This window comes from Ochotona princeps, chromosome 23 (genome assembly GCF_030435755.1).
Source record: "Ochotona princeps isolate mOchPri1 chromosome 23, mOchPri1.hap1, whole genome shotgun sequence".
Classification (NCBI taxonomy): domain Eukaryota; kingdom Metazoa; phylum Chordata; class Mammalia; order Lagomorpha; family Ochotonidae; genus Ochotona; species Ochotona princeps.
This window is the reverse complement of record NC_080854.1, coordinates 30,807,500-30,829,405: the sequence shown is the minus strand read 5'-3', so window position 1 is coordinate 30,829,405 and position 21,906 is coordinate 30,807,500. Positions and strand designations below refer to the sequence as shown.

The window sequence follows — 21,906 nt, the reverse complement described above, 5'->3', positions numbered from 1 at the left end:
TTGGGCTCTGTTCACTTGGCTTTAGGAAGTTGTGCAGCGTTCACTGTGGGACAGTGGTAGGAGCCAAGTGTGGATGTTCAGTGCTCTGGCATCATGTGCTGCATCAAACTTAGACTAGTAGACGTCATGTTATGAGGCCCCTGAGGTAAGTGTGCTGCAGAGGATTTGGAAATACTTATTGTTTTTGTGGTGTGTTTAGCAGTGCACCCTCGTTTCCTAGAAAAAGTGTTTGTGATCAGAGACTGAGGTAGGCATGGCTCCAGAGGGCCCTCAGCCTTGCTCTGTCTTGTTCTCAGTTGCTCATGATTATTTGAGTTCAAAACACTTGAGTAGTTCAGATTTAGCATAGTAGACAGATGGTTTCATGTTTGTCAAAGCCCCAGTAAATGTATTTTTGATATTTGCTGGCAGTCATATACTGTCGGAATTCTCACTTCTACTGCAAATGCGACAGTGCCTTCAGCTCACACTTACCCATAGCCCAGTGCCTGTAAACAGCTCACATCCAGTGTCTGCTGGCTGGGGCATCCTCTGTTAGAAGTTCAGTGTATTTGATGTGAAAACAGTTATGTCATGCATTAAAGAACGTTTTTCATCATAGGCTATTGTTGCGTGTGCAGGGCAGGGCTTTTATAATTCATACTTTTCCTGAATGTTGATACATGTTTAATATTATTTCTCTAGGGGGCTAGGCTGATCTTACTTAGGTGGGGAGGTAATATAGAAGCAGTGAGATGTGCCTGTGTTGGTTCAAGTTGGATGGGCCCTAGTCTGCAGAATGATGTTTAATAATCACTGCCCTAAGAAATTCAGTGTTTATTCTTTGATCGAAAATTCTTATTGCGTCAATTTGAGGATTAGTAGAATCGAGTTGTGGAACTGCAGTGTTCTCTCAGATTAAATGGAAGACACTGCGTCCGAGTGTAGGAGGTGAAGGACCCAGCCCATGGTCCTCAGAGCACCATGTCCTCACACAGGCAAGGCTGTGGGCGCCCACATTGAACAAGATGGCACAGGAAGTTGTCTTTTAATGATTGCTTTTGTTGCAGGCATAAACTTGGCTTGTACCAGTAGCTTTCAGTGTGTGTGTGTGTGTGTGTGTGTGTGTGTGTGTGTGTCAGTGTGAGTGAGAGGGAGAGGGAGAGAGAGAGAGAGAGAGAGATTATGAATACATGTTTCAGAGGGGTCTCCTCTCTGCTCCTTCATTCTCCTGAGAGTCACAACTGCTGGTGCCAGGCCTGGCTAAAACCAGGAACTCATTCTGGATCTCCCAGGTGGCTGACAAGGACTCAGGTACCTGAGCCATCGTTGTTGCTTCCTTATATCTACAGGAGGAAGCTGGAATCAAGACAGGAGTTGTGACTGGAGCTCAGGTCAGATATGGGGTGTAGGCGTCTTAACCACGGAGGCAAACACCCACACCCACATTGACCATTTTGGGTCTCATTGCTTTCTATTTTCAACCCCCTCATCCACCACTGTTCCCATGTTTCTAGCATTTCTTAATTGTAGGGCCATCTTGCCCATGTCATAGTAAATATTAACACATACTTGCTTCCTAAACTCAGTATAATCTGCATCATTATAAATGTGCTGAGTCGTCAAGGGTAATTGACGTAACTGTTACTGAAGACAAGCACTTACTTGTTTAAATCTGGAGGTCTCTTTTGCATTTAGCTGGTTTTGTTTCATCTCTGAGGCCTTGAGCTTTCCTGCTCTTCCAGGACTCCCGTGAGCGTCTGACGCACCCTAGTGCAGCACCTCCAGGAGCCGTGCCTGTGGCTGAGCTGTGTGTTCAGTCCTTCTGCAGCCTTAGAGTTTCCTTCTGTTTCATCCAGAAGAAATGTGGTCAAATGTTAAAAGCCAGCTCCTGCTCTCTGTGCATGTCTGGAGTCCAAATTTTTCTCTTCTTGAATTGCATTATTTGGAGCTTCAGCATCGCATTTTTTCCTTGTGAGCCATGGGCCGGAAAGGCCTAGGTGGCTGTGATTAACTGATGAAGAATTTGAAAAGCAGAATACAGTTACTATGTCGGTGAGGCTCTTTCAGTTAGATTTTGTTAACACTAATGTGGTTTCCCAGCATCTTTTACCGCCTACAGCTCTTTGCCTTTTTATAACTTCAGTGTAGAGTGCATTCCATTTCCGGTCAGTGATTTTTTTTGCAAACCAAACTTTTTATTTTTGCTTGCTGTGTGCTTTTCTATTTCATTAATTTTTCTTCAACTCACAACTTGATTTTAAGTCTTTTTGTCTGACCACCCTTAAGGAGTTTTAAATTGCTTTTAGGATACCCTTTATGTTTAGAATCCGCAGAGGGTGTTGCTGGTGCTGTTCGTCTAACTATACGAAGACACATCTTCCACTTTAATGTGTGTGATGGAGTATGGTGCCTCTAATTGTAAGTCACTTTGCCCATGTGACAACCTTGCACTTCATAAAAAGTGATTTTTTCTGTTTGTTTTTTCCCTCTAAGTTTTCTGCATTGACTTTAGAGTAACTATTAAGCATTCATCTATTCTTTTTATGGATTAAGTATATATTTTATGTGAATAATTCATTTAGGAGACATATTTTTCAAGGTGTATCTCATTCTGAACACAAATAATTCAGAAAGATCATTTACAGGATGAAGGCTCAAGGCAGTGCTCTGTCAAGTTTGGAGCTGGAGCAACTGGCTTGTCCAGAGCCTTTGATCTTTCAGATGGTTTGTTTCTGTGGCGTCCAAGCTCTCAGGTGGGCACAGTACACAAGTGGTAAGAAAGTGAAGCCATGAAAGAGAGTGCTGTTTTCAAACCGAAAGCCGCCCGTGTGGCATTCCTCCTCACTGATACTGTTACTGCAGACCATAAAGTGCTTGGTGAATCTTTGTAGTATCCTCGGACTTGAACCCCACTGTTATCTGCTCACAGAACTCAGTCACTGGTTAAATACATTCATCTCAGACTCAGACAGGGGTTAGCAGACTTTTTTTCTGAATGGACCAAACAGTTGAGACTTTGCTGCACTGTTTTTCTCTTGCCGCTACACATCTTGGCTTTTGCAATGTAGAAACCCTTATGGGCAGCATGTTACTGAATGGTCATGGCTATGTTGCAATAAAACTTTATTTTCAATTAAAAAGCAGACTGCCCAGTTCACCGACTAGAGTTTCGGGCTTAATCTAGCAATTAGAATCATCCAATAAAATTGGGGAATCTGTTCATTGCTTTTCATGTCCGGAATTAAACTATTCAGTCATTTAAAACATGAAATTCTAAAAGGATCTTTTGCAAAAGGTGATGATGTTTTGAGGACAGATAGGAAGAACAAAATTAGATTCCCACTTTGTTCTGCTTTTCACCGGTGAGGTTAGGCTGGGATTCTGAGTAATCAGGTTTTTCCCAGTCTCTCAGAAGTAATTCTCCAACTACCTTTGTATTTCAGGAACCCTTGGTTGCCAAACTGAGGAGTTGAGTCATGTTGATTACCATCTATTTGGACTCCAACACCTGTGGGGGTATGATTTCTTAAAGATTTACTTATTTATTTGATGGAGTTAGAGAGAGAGAGAGGAGAGACAGAGTCCTTCCATCTGTGGGTTCACTTCCCACGCGGGGAACTGAATTGGAAATGGAGCAACTGAACCTTGAATGGGTAACTGTATGACGTGTTAGCACCATGGGCAGCAGCCCTAACCTGTGGGGCTTGAGACTGGAACCATGGTTAATAAAACTTTACTTGTCACATTACAAGCAGATTTGCATGGATTTTGCTCACTGGCAATGCCAAGATGACCAACACATCCAGGAGGTTTCATGGAACAGGAGACTCTTTCAACACACGCTACTCTGTTTTTTTTGTTACAAAGTATGTGAATAGCTATCACAGAAATACATAGCTAAAATTTGCTGATTGGGGGTTTTATGCTGTGTTTCAGTTGCAGGTGTTCATTTGTACAGTACCTGAGAGTTTTGGTAATTTGAACTAGACTTGATCTCTCATAATGGAGAACACACTAATGGGACTTACAAGCATTTTGTATGCAAGGCAATGCTGATTATGACAAATGAACATGATTATTTATAAGTGGGTCAGAAACAGGTTCTCGATTCTGTTAGCAGGTAATTCTTGTAATTGAAAAAGCAAATTTCTGTTTGAATAATTGTAATTCATCTTCCATATGCTTGGAAAAAATACATTTTCCTTCCTTGGCAGGCTGGATTCATTGCACTGACGCAGGGGTGCACATTAAAGAAGGGGGCCTGATGCTGCCGTTGCATATCCTGGTTACAGGAAAGAAAATATTTTTCCTGGTACAGTCTCTCAATGTTAGGATGATTACAACAATTTAGAAGACTTGATTTCAGGAATTCTATTGGAACTCTTAATATCACCTATGGTAATCAAGTTTCACTAATTCCAAGTAGAGGCAAGTTTGCCTGACCTAGATTTCAACATAGGGCTTTTCTTGTTTGTCTGTTAAATGAATTTTTAGGAACTTTGAAACTACTTTTGCGTAGAATTTTCCTGTGTGAATAAGTAAGTTGGTAGAAACATTTAATGTGTGACCGTTTTTCCTTATGTCGTGAAGTACTCAGTACATTTTTGAAAAGCCACATTTACTATTTTTCAGATTTTAGTTTGGTAAGGATTGCAAATTCCGTGTTTGGGTCAATATAGCATGTTAATCTTTGACCTAGAATACTCAGATTTTACTATATACAATCCTTGGTTCTGATGCTAAGACATTTTAGGTTTAGCTGAGAAAATGATGCCCATAATGAAAGTGGAGAGAGAAATTTTCAAGTATCATCTCTATTGGATTTCCTTATTTTGGTAGAAGCTCTGTTGGACAGCCTGCTCCGGTTGACGCAACAGGGAATAACAGTATTTCACACTGGCCTGTCTGACAGGTGTTGCTTCCTTTGATGGTCTTGGGTAGTTTAATTTCATCCTCTGCTGTCTTCCAGCCTACTGGTTGTGTAGCCTTGATGTTTTCCCCTGTGTTACAGTATTCTTAGCAGCAGCATGTCATTGATTAATTTTGGGCCCATTTGCTAGAATTGTTTGGATGTACACATTTCTCTGTGTTGGTGTTTGTTGTATCAGTGGCTTAGATAAAGACATTTTAGAGAGGATTTGGCCTCAGTGCTTTCTTTGGAAGAATAAATCTTGTGGATGCAGAGATGTGAGGCACAAGTATAAGGATGCAAGAACCGTATGATGTTCACAAGAGCTCACTTGAAAGAATCTTCTTTTAGGTTCAATTTAATCTATTTTAGGCCCTTCTGTCTCATTTGAATGACATAGTAATCTACCCACCTCGTAGTGTTGAAAAATTGACCGAGTTTTTCGCCCTTAAAGCAGACTGCTGAGTCATTGCCTGTTAGTGTCTTCACTTCTGTGCGTTCCATGGCGTCGGAGAGCTCAGTGGAGTCTCTGACACCTGTGCAGTCTAAGTCGGCTCTGGGTTTTGAACTGCATTGCCTCATGCTGCATGTCTACCGGCCATCAGGAAGTGTTGTAATTTGTCACCCACCACTCTTGACTGTGTTACAGCATCGGAAGTCATAAGGTACAAAGTTGGTTGTGGGCATGAGAAGGAGGTTGAGCTTTGCCTGCTTGGGTAAGTCAGGTAAGAGTTTTCATGTTAAATGTCACGGCTGCAGCATGGCCACCCTGTTGTAACCTCACAGTAAATTTGCCTTTGACTTCCTTATTAAGACAGCATGCCTCTCCTCAACTTGTCTGTTGCAACCTGAGTGTTGCTTAAGACTCCTCTGTCGCAGGTATATTCCATTTGGCAACATCCTGTGGAGCTGAGTGAGTTTGTAAGTGGGCACTCCAGACAGCCACATGGGGGAGGCCTGGGTTGAGAGCCATGGGTGGGACACTTGGTCCATTAATTAAGGGGAATATGTGCCTGTTGGAATGACTGGAAAGCATGCCATTGTTGAAGTCTGAGCTTTTCCTTGTTTCTCATTTGTCTGGTCTCTGCATGAACTTTGTCACCCCACATCTTAGGAGCTCTGCTTTTGACCAGTTTTAAGACTGCACAAAAAACTTGAAAAATGTCTTTTAAAAGTCCCAGAAAGTCGCATTAGGATTTGGGATTATGACTGTATGAAATTACTGCTGTAGCTGACTTCTAAATATTTTTAAAATCATACCATCAGATTTAGGTTTACAGGCTAACATTTGCCCTATACCTTTGATCATTTTAAGAGACATATAATATCTGTGGTCTAGGACCTAGGATGGAAAGTTCTATGAGAACTTGGAGTTAGGCTTATTTCTGTTTGGGTGCCCTGCATCAAGCACAGTGCCTGGATGTAGTGTCACTTCTGAAATAAAAAAGTAGATTTGGAACCAATGTGGTGGTGTTGCAAGTTAATGCTCTGCCTGTGGCGCAGCAATCTCATGGGCATTGGTTCAGGTCCTGGCTGCTCTACTTCTGTTCCAGCTTCCTGCTGATGGCCTGGGAAAGCAGCAGAGGATGACCTGAGTCCTTGGGAGATCTGGAAGAAGCTCCTGGATCTTGGCTCCCTGACCATTGCAGCTACTTGGGAAGTGAACCAACCAGCAGATGAAAGATCTCTCTGTTGCTCCCTCTATCTTTTTGTAATTCTTCTTTAAAAAAAGATTTATTTTTTTATTGGGAAGGCAGATTTTTACAGAGAGAAGATTGACTTCTCCAATGGCCTCAATAATCAGAGCTGAGTTGACCCGCCGGGACACGAACTGGCACTCATACAGGATGCTGGGACTTGTAAGCGGGAGGATTAGCCTATTGAGCTGTTGCACTGACCCCTGTAATTCCGACTTTTAGGTAAAACAAATAAGTCTTTAAGAAGAAAAGTAAATTTGGGTGCTGTCTGCAGTCTAGTTAAATATGTATTGTTACTACATGTTTGCTGAAAGATGAAAAGCTATAAATCTAAGGGATGCAGTTCTAGTCATTATGTTATAAATGGAATAAACAAGCCTGAGGAGTAATAAGGGGACTGCTTGGCATGCTCTGCTTAGAATGAGTGTTTGGGCTGGCCTTTAAACCCTGGTTAATAACGCCATCTGCCCCATCTGAGCACCTGGGTTCCAGCCCCGCCTCACCTCCTGACTCCAGCTTGCTGCCGGTGAACAGCTTTCAGGGCAGCTGCTGGGCTTTCAAGCAGCTGAGTCCTCGCTCTACATGGGAGACCTTGACTGGCATTTTTGCCCTCAGCTTTGCCGACCTGCTTCCTTACCTATCCTGTGGGCTTTCGGGGGGAATGAATGAGCAGATGAGCTGGTCTGTCATCTGGATTTTGCAATAGAATTGCATTGTTTTAAAGAAGTATTTATTTGGAAGGAAGGGTGGGAAGAGAGATCTTCTGTCTGCTTCTTCACTCACCAAATGGCAGTTTTCTTTGGATCAAAGAAAACAAGAAGATGCCATTTGAAAAATTTGTGTTTGGTGGATGTGATGGTACCATTGCTGCAGGGAGTGACTTGGGTGTTCCTATGTGTCCTGATGTTGCGTTCTACATGTTGGGTTGGCATTTGGCATGGGCTTGGCAGGCTGCATACCTACATGACAGCCATCTGGCTTGGCATGCAATATGCATTCCCTAGTGCCTCGTAATTTCCAGAAAACTGCTTCTGGATGTGGCATCTCATTTTCTTATATTGCTTTCTCTAACTCTGTGGGGAGAAAATGGCGAAGGCAGAGTTTGGCCTGAATTTGAAAAGGTTGGCTGCTCGTATTTTCTTTCATTTTTGCGCATATGATTGTGTACTTCTAGCCATGAATATAAAATAAAATATTCTCAGCAAAATAATGTACTGACGAGTCAGTTGAAAATGGTTGTTGCTCACCACACAGGTGAACTAAGCAGAAGGGAGCTCTTTGCCACAGCCTCTCATTCTAACCTACAACAAATGAAATGGAGGTACACAAGGCCTCTCTGAGCTCGCCTAATGGAGTATTTCTTGGGATTTCATACACATTAAAAAGAAGTTCTTCCTTTTTAATTGTCCCTGGTGGCTTTTGCCGCTGCTGTACTCAGTCATTTCCTTGATTGGTATTCATTTTCTAAGTTAAGCATTCATATTTTAAATTAAAGATTTACATATTGTATTTGAAAATCAGAATTAGTGAGAGAAAGAGAGTGACATCTTCCATTCACTGGTTTATTCTTTAAATGGTTGCCATGGCCAGAGCTTGGCTAGTCTGAAGCTGGGAGTCAAAAGTTTCTTCCGGGCCGTGCAGTTGGGTGCAGAGACCCAAGGACCTAGGGCATACTCTGCTGTTTTCCCAGGCCACTAGCAGTAAGCTGAATAGGAAGTGGGTCCATATGGGATGCCAGCATCACAGACAGAGGATTAGCTTGCTATACCACCTTGCTGCCTTGCCCACACCCCTTTTTCCTTTCTTTCACCAAATGAAATATTTACTTGCTCTTAAACCTCACAGATTCTGTGATGGACATTGCAATGTTCTGACTTAGAATTTAAATGTTAAATAAAGAGATTGTGTTTATTATAAATAAACCAATTGCTACTTGATTTCCAGTTGTGAGTATAGTAATTTGTCCCACCTCCAATTCCACTTAATCCTGAAATTCAGTGTTATTCACTCTTACATAGTAACAGAATTCATAGATGGCTTCATGTAAAGCAAGGTAAGTGAAAATTTCTGGAATGCCTATTATGTGTGAAGCTAAACTTTATCTATTACTGCAGATATTCCATTCGATGCTGCTAAGAACCTCTGCCACTCTTTTTTTTGTCTTGTTGGCTAGGTTGAGTTGCCTGTGGCGGACTTGCTTAGCTAAGTTTGCATAGTTGAATGTGGCTGCTGACCCCTTGGCCCATATGCATTTTTTGCGTAGTATATTGGGCCAGGGCTGAAAACTTACTGGCAAACCGTCAAAGTTCCATTTGAACTAAAAGAGAAAAACCTGTTTTCTGAAATGTGAGCTTTAGTTACATAAAGTGGATGCTTCTGAAAACAGCATTGTCTCCTAGGGTTGGCTACAAACCTTGAACAATCAAAGCCTCACATTGTGTAAGAAGGGGGCTTACAGACCATACAGCACCTGTCCTGTGTTTTCTCTACGAGGGACAAAAGCAGTTGGGTGGGTAAGAAGTGGCCACCTGAGGTCTGGTATTGGCAGATGATGGAGTTCTCTGGCACTGGCAAAATGGCTCTTTGACTGGAAACCTTGCTTTTCCATACAGGCCGATTGTGTTTTATACCTGTGGCTAAACTGTGGCTCTCGTGGAGGGGAGAGGAGGTGGAAGTCGAGTGGTAGTTGGGGTGGGAGAGCAGTTAGTTACTGGAGAATTTCTTCTGGTAGAAATAATAGTCCCTGATCATTCTAATTCATATGTAGCTCTGGTAGCAAGTAGATGGCAACGGCAGTGCGTGTCAGTAGGAGGTGATTTCCCTGGGGGGACCCACACCACTCCGCTGCGTGCACCCTCACCTCCAGGATAAACTGGCCAGATTTTTTTCTGTTATCTTTAGTTTTTTAGTCTCGTGAGCACCAGTTGACATACTAAGCTTTGGGATTTTCATGTGTCAGGTTTTACAGATGATACCAAAGCATTAACTGATTCAGTCACTGCAGATACCATGCATCTGGATTTGTCAACGAGTAGCCTTGGCACACTCTGTTTCAAAGTTTCTCTAATCAACTTGGCAAAAATAGATTCCTGGGACCAATCTAGGTTGCTTATTAATTTCTGAAAAGAGATCTTCTCCAGTCTGTGCTTTTATTTACCTGCTTCTCTGATGATTTTTATATGCACAGAATCCACTACTACCGTTTGACACTTTTTATCATGTTGTTGACCCATGAGGTTGAAGTGATTTTTGTCCCAAGTCATGTCATGTGTAAGGGGCAACTGGTATTGAATTCTAGTTAATCAAATTAGAATTCATTCACATTGTCCATTGAAAAGATGTCTATTTGTGCGCTGTGTGAAGTCTAGGAATGGAAGATGTAGGGATTCCTTGAGTGAAAAGAAATATCCTCAGTTGTGTATTTAAATCTCAGAACACTCTGGGGCCCAAATGCTGGGTGTTTGATCATTGCTAAGAGCCTCACTAAATGACCAAGAAACCTGGACTTGAAGAAGGTAAAACTATGAGGGAATGGGAGCACGGACAGTGGGCTTAAGGAATTTGGGAAGAAACACTTGAACTGTTATGGAGAGCTTGATGGCAAATGACTTCGAGTGTTACACTGTGTTGCTGGAACTCAAGCTTGTGTAGAGTTCTGATGGTGCATCCAGTGTGTACAGATAGTGTCCATCTGTGGACCTGAGAATTCTTTAGTTTATTCAGATTCACTGAACTCTGACTTGAAATAAGTGTGACACCGGGGGAAAAAGTTCATTTTTGAAAACATCAAGGGCTCATATGAAGATGTAGAATGGCTTTCATTGAGAATTATTTAAAAAAATAGTGCTAGGACTAGAAATGATGCTGCACTTGCTGTTGATATTGGGGGAAAACCCCCACTATTTTAGGTGGTTATAAAAGGACTAAACATGCCCTTTTATATACTTAGAGATGGAAAGTGCTGAAAATAAAATTTGCAGATATTTCTGAGATAAGTGGCCTTCAGCCTTCCTCTTAGCTACTATTGTGCCTTTGAATGTATTGAAGGTGCCTGTTATGGCTCCATACATACCCATCTTGGTCTGTCTAGCCCATTAATAAGTGGCAAAAATATCTCAACTGCTTCAAGTTCTTGCCCAGTGCTTTAGTTTGAATTCGGTTGTGTTTTAAATTAGTTGCAGTCATCATACCTATTAGTTTTCTAGGTCTGTGGAAGAGAAATGATTCCGAGATGATGTCAGTATCATGTGCTTCCTGAGCTGGTTGTGGTTCAGTTACTCACTTTACTGACTAAAAGAGCAGGTGATTCATACAAAGTCATGTTAGTATGCTGAAAGGACCACCGCTTACGTGCAAATAAATAATGATGCAGATGCACAAAGGACTCTAAAAGCACAGGAGACGGCTGATGAGAATGAATAATACAAGACTTCTGAGAGAGTTTGCTGTATGTGGCAGGATACATTCAAGAGGGAGAAGAAACGTTGGCCTAATGTGTACCGTCAGGCAACCTTTATATTCAAGGACAAGAGTGGGCTGTCATCTGCCAAGTGTAGGAGACCTCATTGCCATCAGTTTAGGATTTCATGGCTTAAACCTGTAGAATGCATTAGGAGGTACACATGGAAAAACTGATCCCATGGTGTGTTCACAGCAACACCAACAGAAAAAGATCTTGCGAATGTTGTTGCAGTCATTCATGCACTCCAACTTCAGCCCTTAGATGGCTCGTGAGCAGACTTTGCCCGTTGTGGATGGTGCCTGTAACCTGACTGTCACTTACAGATCACAGGGGGAATTTCGGCTGTAATGCACAATAATTTATTGTTTAACGTAACTGAAAGATAAGTTTGCTGAATTCAATTGATAGTTGAATTGTGTTAATTCTTTTAATTTGAAACTTGAATTCTTCAGTGTATGGTGAGTTTGCAGTATTTTTCAAGTTCCCGTAATACATTAGCAACCATAACACAGAATCTTTATTGTGGAGTCGTCGGGTAGCAGTTGAAGAAATATTGAAGAAAGACTTCAGTTCAACATTCAAGTGAAGGCATAGCAGTTTTGTCAGGATTTCCAACACAGTACAAAAGAATACGAAATGGTCACATAATGATAACCAGAAATGGATGGATGGTTCAACTAAAGACCAAGATAGGATTGCAAGCTACAGAATACGTTCTTAAAAATTGAGGTTCTTTTTTATAATTACATTGAGAATTATGTGTTTAAATGGTGATTCATATTCCTTGTCTAAGGAGCTCATAAAACTTTTTGTAATTCAGTATGCCTTTTTTTTTTTTGCTTTTGTCCACAAAGCAATTTCACAGTAGCAGCTCTTCCAGTTATTGTTTACTTGGTCAGTTTTTAATTTTAAGGTTTATTTTATTTTTATTTGAAAAGCAGACTTACACAGAGAGGAAAAAACAGAGCTCTTTCATGTATTGGTTCGCTCTCCAAGTGGTCCCATTAACAGGAGCTGGGCTGGTCTGGAACCTGGAGCCAGCAGCTTATTCTGAGCTCTCACATGAGTGCAGGGACCCAAGGATTTGAACCATTCTCTGCTGCTTTCCCAGGCCATAAGCAGGAAACTGGATCAGAAGTGGAGTAGCTGGGAAATACAAGTAATATATTTCATGATTCAAGATTCTTATAAATAAAAAAAATCTTGCCCAAATTTCAGGTTCCTGCCTTGACTTTGTTTTAAAAATTTATTTATTTTTATTGAAAACTCAGATACACAGAGAGGAGGAGAGAGAGAGGAAGATCTTCCACCCACTGATTCACTCCCCCAGCGACCACAATGACTGGAGCTGAGCCAATCCAAAGCCAGGAGCCAGGAGCCTCTTCCAGGTCTCCCACATGAGTGCAGGATCCCAAGACTTTGGGCTATCCTCGACTGCTTTCCTAGGCCACAAGAAAGGAGCTGGATGGGAAGTGGGGCTGCCAGGATTAGAACTGGCACCCTATGGGATCCTGGCGTGTTCAAGGCAAGGACCTTATTCCCTAGGCCACTGCGCCGGGCCCTGACTTTTGTCTACTGTTCACCACCATTATTTGGGGTTAACACTCTTCTGACTGATGCTCTCCTGCTGAACTGAGAAATGGACCAGAGGCAATCCCGGACAGCTCATTGCTAGGCCGAGTTGTGCAATCTGTTATCTTTCCTAACCTTTCAGTAGCCACGTAGGACTGCTTGAGACTACTTCCTGAAAGTCTCTCTTCATTTCTGAAATGTGGATTTTCCCTTTTCTCACTCCTTCTCAATGCGGATATGTTCACCATCAGATAACCTTAAGAGAGTTCTATCTCAGCATCGGTCCTCCAAGCAGATCAGCGTTGTTACTATCTCCTTATTGTGTGTGGGGGCTCTCTGGTAATCCAGTGCACACTTCTTTGTTCTGACAGCAGCACCTGATACTTGCCCATCTTTAGCTGTAGAACGTCCTTCAAACCATTTATCGTAATGTTTTAAGAGATCACATGCCTGATTCATTCAGCATCTCCATGAACTATCAGCTGTTTGATACTGTAAAATTAGTGACTTCTTGTGTATTTTAGTCTTTGCAAAAATAAATAATTCTAGGTAGACTAAGTACTATATGTATAAATACTTCTTTTTATTGTTTCAAACTACTTTTTAATAATTTTTTTTTAATTAGAAAGTCAGATTTACAGAGAGAAGGAGAGACAGAGAAAAATATCTTCCATCCTCTGGTTCACTCCCCAAGTGGCCACAATGGCCAGAGCTGTGCTGATCTGGAGCCAGGAGCTTCTTCTGGGTCTTCCATGCAGGTGCAGAATCCCAAGGCTTTGGGCCATCCTCTACTGCTTTCCCAGGCTACAAATAGAGAGCTGAATTGGAAGTGGAGCAGCTAGGACATGAACCGGCGCCCATGTAGGATCTTGGCACATGAAAAGCGAGGATTTCAGCCAATAGGCCACCTCACTGGGCTGAAACTGCTTAATATTTTTAACATTTATTTAATTTTGAAAGGCAGATTTTATAGAGAGTAAGAGAAAAATAGAGAGAAAGATATTCCATCAATGGCCAGAGGAGGTGATCCACTAGGAGCCAGGAGCTAGGAACCTCCTCTGGGTCTGACAGAAGGTTTAGGGTCCCAAGGCTTTGGGCCAGCTTCTGCTTTCTCATACCTTAAGCAGGGAGCTAGATCTGAGGTGGAGCTACTGGGGACTAACTACCTTACTTATAAACCTTTGTTGATCCCGTGACTTGAAATAACCACTCATGTGTTTGGTAAAACTCTTGTTTTTTCCGTTTCTTCTGATGCTGAACTTGCCATTATTTATACTTCAATTGTCATTTCTCTTGCTAGGGATAGTGATTTGCTCACTCAGTACCTGTTTCTCATGTCTTACACTCTGGATGCCCTTTGCAGCAAATCTTTGTCCACTGAAATCAAGCTTATTCTAGCATAATTAACCAGCAGCTGATGTTATTGAGGACACTGTGTGTATTTGGTTGGGATGTCCTCAAAGACTGTGAAGCTAGTATGGGCTTCATGAAGAAACAGTGGAAAGGTGGCTTGTGACTGCTCTTCTGTGTTGTAGAAATTCCTGACCTGGTAGAACCAGCTCAGTCACCTCTTTGGGAAATTGGCTTGCAGAAATATCAGCATGTGTATCTATGTGTATTTTTTCCTATAAGTATCTTGCACGTTTTGGTGATACATTTTTATAGGGCTGAGCATTTGTATGTGGTAGGGGAATAGACTGTCTTTAAAATGTTTTACTGAAATGTTCACCCACCAAGTTAGAAAGATTTGCCAGAGGATATTCTTACTGCCTAGATGTTGGTGATGCTCGAATGGCTGAATAGAGGCTCTGACTAAACTAGACACAACAGTTAATAGGCCTAAGAATGAAAATTATCAAGAGGCATTGAAGAAGCCTGATAGCAAAGCCTCATGATATGCTCGCAGGAGTACCAAAACCACATATAGGCTACGCAATCTTTATTTCATTTTCTCTTTTTTTCCCTTCGTATGAAATTTGTCCATTTTAAAGAAAGGAGCCAGTTATTTATTGAAAATGGAGATTGTTGAATATTTTGAGGTTTTTTTTGTTCTTAGAGAAAATATGTTTTGAATGTATTGTGCTTCTTCATTTTTTGTATATTCTTTCCTTAAAGTGAATTGCTTTTCTTTTTTGCTTATCCTAGAATTTGGGTTCAGTGAGAGTTGGCCAATAATGTGGTTTCTTTCAACCAGAGTAATTATAAACCCAGAATGCTTGGTGCTGAAGATGCGACTCATGAGTCAGTTGTAACTTAAACATAACTTGGAGAAAATCAGTGGTGGATTGCTTGACATATGGAAGTGTTGAAGCCTTGCAGCTCAGGCTTAGCTAAGTGACAAAGGCTTAGCTAAGGATGTACAGTTAATGCGTTGTAGCAGAGTTGGGTGAGAAACTTGTTTCATTCCCAACATCCTTAGAAGATAGATATATCATCTTCTAACTAGAAGATGAAAATAACCAAACATTACTTCTTGTCTTGATCATGTTTTGAGGTGCAGTCGAACCCCAATTAACACTACTGTTTGTTATTGCATTATTCGTACTGGGTTTGTTGTAGATTTGGAGTCGTCTTTTTCACTGGATTGATCTCTGTTCTGCTGCTGCTAGATGTACTGGTGAAGTAATGCAAATTTTCATTTTCGAAAGAGAAATTTGGCAGTATTTAGGACCTTTTTGTGATTCAAACTATCCTGTGTAGAACGTACGTAGATATTATTGCAGAGAAAAATAATATTAATGATAACAGCACATGGAATGGTGAATTAGAGACCGATGATCTAATATACGCCAGGGATTTTCATTGTCACAGTACTGTGTTATTCACTGACAAGGAAAACCATGTTAATGAGAAATAAAATTGGATCTCATGAAGTGTGTAGTAATTGTAGGAAGAACACATGAATGTAACATGCATGGTTTGGGGGTAGTTGACTCCTGGAAGTTGGGTCATCAGGCAAGGTTACATTTTCTAAAGAGGTACAGTGCTCATGGCTCCAGCCTTAGGACTTGAGGAAGAAAAGAGAAGGGAATGAATCGACAGCTAAAGCTTTCACTTTGGCAACATTTAGGCCATTTTTGTGATATGTCCTATCTTCATGTTTATTTTATCTCATTCATTTAATCTTTCTTCACAAAAATATCAAGGTATCATTTTGTCCACTGGGAAAAATCGATGTAGGTGTTAATCAATGTGCTCTGCTTATTTCAATACTGCTTGCAGACTCTTGGTGACAAAGCCATTTGTGGTTAGGTTCTGGAGACTTTCAGCATTGACTGAAAAAGAAACAAATGTGGAAACTGCTCAGATGATGTGAACTCAGCAGAAGCTCCTGGTGAGGGCAGGTCTCTGGGACTCAGAAGGCCCCTTGGAGCTAGGTTTCAGTCAGCATCCACGGCTGGTGCAACAGCAGCCCTGCTTCAGAAAAAGAGAAGTCATCCATTTGCATGAATGTGTTGCAGATCGCAGATGTTGTCCGTGGTGTTAACTCTTTCAGGATGAAATGGTGTAAATGGTGGCAGTAGGAAAGTCATTTCCGTATTTGTGTGAGTTTTTTTAAAATGTTTTATAAAAGAATAGCCAAATTGCTGAATTTGTTTTAAATGTCTAAAAGTTAAATTTGTGAGTTGTATTTAGCTGCTTTTTAGTGATAGAGGAGCAAAAGGAAAGTGAGCTTTGCAGGGTTGGTCGTCGTTTTGTGATGTTACCTTCCCATTGTAAGTTGGATGTTAGTGACTTGCTAAGACTGAGATGTTGTAGAAATTTGGGCCCAGGAACTCTTCCCACTTCATTGTTATGACCATTTCTGTATTGCAGAAAATAGGATGCGTGCCTCCTGTGAGAATGGTGCTTAGCCTTCATTGGATGGACTTAACATGGCATTGGAAAGATCCTTTTTTTGCATGTAATTAGAAAGTTTTAAAATTGGTAATTAAAAAGTATACATGTTTACAGAGCCCCAGGTGATGTTTTGTTTCATGTATAAACTGTTCAATGTTTCAGTCAGGATCATGCATGTTTCTCCTGACACACGTGACGTTTACAATCTGAAAGGTAAATATAAAAATGTCGACCGGCTGTTCCTCTTAACAGCAGTGGTTCAAATTGTAGGAAGCACCCTGCTCAAAGAGGTTGGGTCTAGGGCAGATCTTGCTAAACAGGACCACCAGTGGTTTGTAGACAGCCCATCTAAACTATAGGAGACAGAGCTGCAGGGCTGCTGTGTGATGACTCGCTGCGCTGGGACAAAGTTCTGCCCTAGCAAGCTAGTGACGCGTGACTTCTGGGATAGTTACGACTCTATCGTCAATGTCTTCGGTGTGCTGTTCCATCTTGACTCACAACATGCAGGCTATTTTCTAAATGTGATTGAAAACTCTAAAAAATGTACTCTTGTAGTAACTATTTGGATGTTTTACAAATTTTTATTTCTAATGTATTCTTTTAAAAATGTTCTGTTTCTAATATTAAATCAAGCTCTGCATATGTTGAAATCATATACAAAGACATCAACTACAATAATCAACCACTGTCAATCTAGAGTGTGAGATGGTATACATTTTTATGATGAGCAAGAGATCAGAACTTTATTGGTAATGTCATACTTATGCTTAACATTTTGTTTAGTACTGTAGACATTTATAAAGTTGATTTTCTGCCCAAAAGGAGAATGAACTTTAGGAAATTGGACCCCTAGAGAGGCAGGTGGTTTGACTGGAGATTTACAGAGGATGGTTGAAGGCAGAGAGCAAGGCCAGCATGGTTGCCAGCTTTAACAAACTTCATGCTGAGGGCCAAATGGCTCGTTTTAGACACACATGCAAAAAGCTGTGTGATTTGTTTGGTTTGTTTCTATGTGGCAGCCGTCCTTCTTTATCTTCTCAAACTGAAACTATATTTGAATTCTTTTAACTCTCTTGATAACTGGTTTATTTTAAGGAAAGAAGAACACTTACATGCACATTAGGAAAGTTGTGGGTGACTTGATGTGGTCAGTAGCCAAATCATTTTGTGATTTATGGCAACTGTGAATGTTTATTGCAATTTCACGATAATGAAGCAGGCACAGAAGAAGTGGTTTTGGTCTCTTCTGTCCCGGGGATTGCCTGCCCACCCTGACCGTGTGGATGATTTGAAAAGCTGATAAACACCTTCCCTGTTCCCTGATAGTCAGCCTTCAGTGAACAACTGGAACAGCTGGAAGGACTTTGTAGAAGAAATCTTTCCAGTTAAGAGTGTCTTGACTACAGTGAAATCTTAAAATTATTCTTTAATCTCCCAAAATAATTTTCAGATAATATTTAAGCCCTTAATAGTAAAAAGTAAAATGAAAATTGCTGTGATGGCAATATAAAGGGTCACATTTATACTTCCTATCAATGTTGGCTTATAAAAAGGATTCCCCTTGGGAAGAAATAACACACTTGTCAGCTTTGGGACTCAACAGAATTTTTCTGATGTTTGCTTTGGAGAAAAAATTACAGCCTAATTTTTTAGCCCATTCATGCAGCCTACCAAGTTGCTGTTATGCACTGTTCCAAGCATGAAGTTAAGAGAGGCAAATCTTTAGAAGTGTCATGGAAGTTCATAAATGCACACCTAAATTTATTAGCAAAACTTAATAACTACCAGTAAGCAAGGAGATATTTGGTGCTGGAGTGGAAAGTGTAGTCTAAGCTAATGACAGGTCTGAGAAAGCACTCTTGGCATGATAGGTATCATATGGATGCAGACGCAGGCAACCAAGAGTTGGGCGGATGTGAGCAGCAGCCATCTGACCTTGGAGTGTGTATTGGGACTGGGCCTCCTTAGTTGCTGATGCCTGTGAGGTGGACAGCATACTCAGATTCTCATGGGGGACATGCCGATTAGTTCATCTATGCCAGCAAAGGATCTGAAGTGTTTCATTGAGGATGAAAAGCAGAACAGGTTGAACAACTCTTCTGGCCAAGCTTTGCAGTAAATGTTTGAGTCTGTGGATGCATTAATGCAGACTTGGTCAACCAATGGACCTTGGAAAGATTTTCACAATCCTGCTACAATGAAGCTGACAGTGTCTCAGAACTGTCAAGACCACCCAATAACACCCATAGAACATTCTTCCCTACGTCAGTGTCTCCAAGGTACCATCGAATGACCTTCCCCTATCTCTGATATAGTCTAATAGCAAGGAGCAGGCCAATCCCCTTCCCCCTCTGTGGATACAGGAGAAAAAAGAGAACTGAAACATTTGTCTCACTCAACTTCATCCATACTTGACCTTCCACACTGTAATCAGACCCACATGGGCTGGCATCTCTTTCACCCATGTAAGCAATATAAAAAACAAAACAAAACATTGTTAAAAAGATAAATTTATTTTCGTGACAGAAAATTTGAAATGCACGTGCTATCTTTTCATTGTATCCATTTTTCCACAAACTTTTTAAGTCCCTGTGTGTGTATGTATGTAACTGACAGGTCGCAAGTTTCTACTCCCACATATTTCAAAATTAAAAGTAATACAAATGAGAGATATCATGAAACTCCCTTATTTCCCACGGATCTTGAGACGACGCTTTTGTGCCATTTAGGAGGATAAAGCATGTATAGGTAGAGGGGGCCTGACTTCTGGACTTGTTATCCCCTCAACATCTTCTCCCAAGTGCCCTGTAACTGAGCCTGAGAGCTTTGCTCTGCCTCCAGTTCCTTAGTGGAGTTCTCTTTAGCTTCCACGATGGCATCTTACTGAATTTTGTAAGATTTAACCATTTTTGTATGGTCCAGCTCCATGAATTCAGCTTGGTTGCACTTTCCCTAACAGGAAGAGGCAGGATGGTATTGGTATTCTACCATGGGCTGCTGTGGACAAGCATTACACAATGCTTGTGTAATGTGTTCTGAATTCTAGGAAATAATTTAAAATTGCAATTATAATCTACTTCTGGGTATGGACAAGATCTTTGGAAAGAATCAGCCTTCCTCTGATAACTAACCCAGGACAATTAGCAAAAAAGCATGGGTTGTTCTCTATTGTGTTGGAGGTGGGGAGAACCAAACCTGGATGGAGATCATTTCCTACTACAACCTGCGTATGAGTGTTCATTTCTTACCCAGCAATGAATCCCAGATGGATCTAGAATAGAATGTGATCTTAACTGTGTTTCAGCAAATAGTGCAGCTTTGTAAGCCAACATGACTTGTAACTCTGGGGGACGGCGATATAGAATTTCATGCTGTAGGTGTTAGAAGGTGGCACCCCAGTGTTAGACTCACAAGGCATTCTTCCATTCTGTGTCTACATTTTGTCTCATGGCCACTGGTTTCCAAGTTGGTTTGTGGGTTTCTATTACAGAATTGAGAGAAGCTCTTTAAAGGCTGACTTGCTAAGTTTTCTGTTATTTAGCTCAACTTACTATACCAAAATTTATCTTGCAATATTAAAGCTGAAATTATGTTTGATAGTAGCCAGTCATGCACACTGACTAATTCAATGGAAAATCCAAGGGAAGAGTTACAAATAGTACAAGTTAAAATTTTGGTGCAATTTCTTTTTTCATATTCCAATTATTGCTTTATGATTGCTTATATTGAAACATATTTTACCATATATTTTTCATATATGTTGACTTCCACCTTTGAGGGAGAAATAACAAAATATTGAGCCAAACAGAACCCGTTGTTTGAAGCGAGTTATTACCAACACTCTAAACAACAACGAAGTGTGAGAACTGAGCAGTAACGCACTTTGTCTCTCGTCTTGTGTTTGCCCGCAGGACTCCAAGATGGGAGGCAAACTCAGCAAGAAGAAGAAGGGCTACAATGTGAATGACGAAAAGGCCAAGGACAAAGACAAGAAGGCCGAGGGCACGGGGACCGAAGAGGAGGGGACCCCCAAGGAGAACGAGCCCCAGGCGGCAGGCGAGTCCACTGAGACCCCCGAAACCAAGGAGGAGAAGCCCGACAAGGAGGCCGGGGACGCCGAGGGCAAGGCTGAAGACAAGGAAGGCGACAAGGAGGCGTCGGCAGCCGCTGAGGGGGCTCCCAAGGCCGAGCCTGAGAAGACGGAGGGGGCCGCCGACGAGCAGCCCGAGCCGACCCCGGCACCCGAGCAGGAGCCCACGGCCAGCTCCGGCCCCGCTGCCGGCGGCGAGGCCCCGAAAGCTGCTGAGGCTGGGGCGGCGGTGGCTGCTGCTGCTGCTGCACCTGCTCCGGCCGAAGGCACTGCGGCCCCTGCCGGGGACGACGCCGGCAAGGAGGAAGGGGAACCCAAAAAGACTGAGGCTCCCGCAGCTCCTGTCACCCAGGAAACGAAAAGTGATGGGGCCCCAGCTTCAGACTCAAAACCTAGCAGCACTGAGGCTGCCCCCTCTAGCAAGGAGACAGCAGCAGCCACAGAAGCACCTAGTTCGACACCCAAGGCCCAGGCACCTGCAACCCCGGCAGAAGACGCGAAGCCTGCCGAGGCCCCGGCTGCTAATTCGGATCAAACCGTAGCCGTGAAGGAGTAGGGACAAGGACAGCCTATGGGAAAGATAATTCTGCTTAACAAAACAATCTCTCTCCTCTTGCTGTCTCTGTCTCTCTTTCCTCCCCCTTCTCTCCCTCTGCACCCTCTCACTCACCCTCTTTTCTCTCTCTCTGTCCTATACTAACTTGTTTCAAATGGGAAGTAAGGATATGTATTGCCCAAGGGAAAAATAAAAATAAGGATGTCCCATTGAGGGAGGGAGGGGTAGGGAGAATCCAAATAGTATTTTTGTGGGGAAATATCTACTATACCTTCAGTCAACTTTACCAGTAAGTCCTGGGTTGAAAGATCACTGTCTGAAAGTGCGGTCCCTTGTTTGTACCTGAGCTGCCGTGGCAGGCACCCCTTGAGAGCCAAGGGGCTTGCCCTCTCTGCAAGGGGAGTCGCGAGTGGTGTGTTTGATTTTTGCCCACAGGGCCTGTGCCAAGGGCCTCTGGATCTTTATGAAAGCAGTATTTTCTGTGTCTCGCTTTGATTTACAGCCTTTCTTATTTTAATATTTTTTTAACGTTGTGGATGAATGCCAGCTTTCAGACGGAGCCCACCTAGCTGTCCACATGTATCTCGACGCCACTTCTCCATTCTGCCTCTCCAGATATTTTTGGGAGTAACAAACATTCTCTCCTCCTACTTAGCCTACCTAGATTTCTCATGACGAGTTAATGCATGTCCGTGGTTGGGTGCACCTGTAGTTCTGTTTATTGGTCAGTGGAAATGAAAAAAAAAAAAGTCCGCGTTCATTGCAGTTCCAGTTTCTCTTCCATTCATGTGTCAC

General features: G+C 42.0%; 1 protein-coding gene across 1 annotated transcript in view; it reads left to right on the top strand.

Moving 5' to 3' along the window:
• The window catches only part of BASP1 (brain abundant membrane attached signal protein 1), a 44,291-nt gene extending 22,652 nt beyond the window's left edge, over nt 1–21,639 (top strand). The window contains exon 2 of the mRNA XM_004583628.3: nt 20,377–21,639. Within this exon, the coding sequence (XP_004583685.2) occupies nt 20,386–21,111 (726 nt within the window). The 5' untranslated portion in view covers nt 20,377–20,385 and the 3' untranslated portion in view covers nt 21,112–21,639. The remainder of the gene's footprint in view (nt 1–20,376) is intronic.
• The last annotated feature ends 267 nt before the right edge of the window (nt 21,640–21,906 follow it).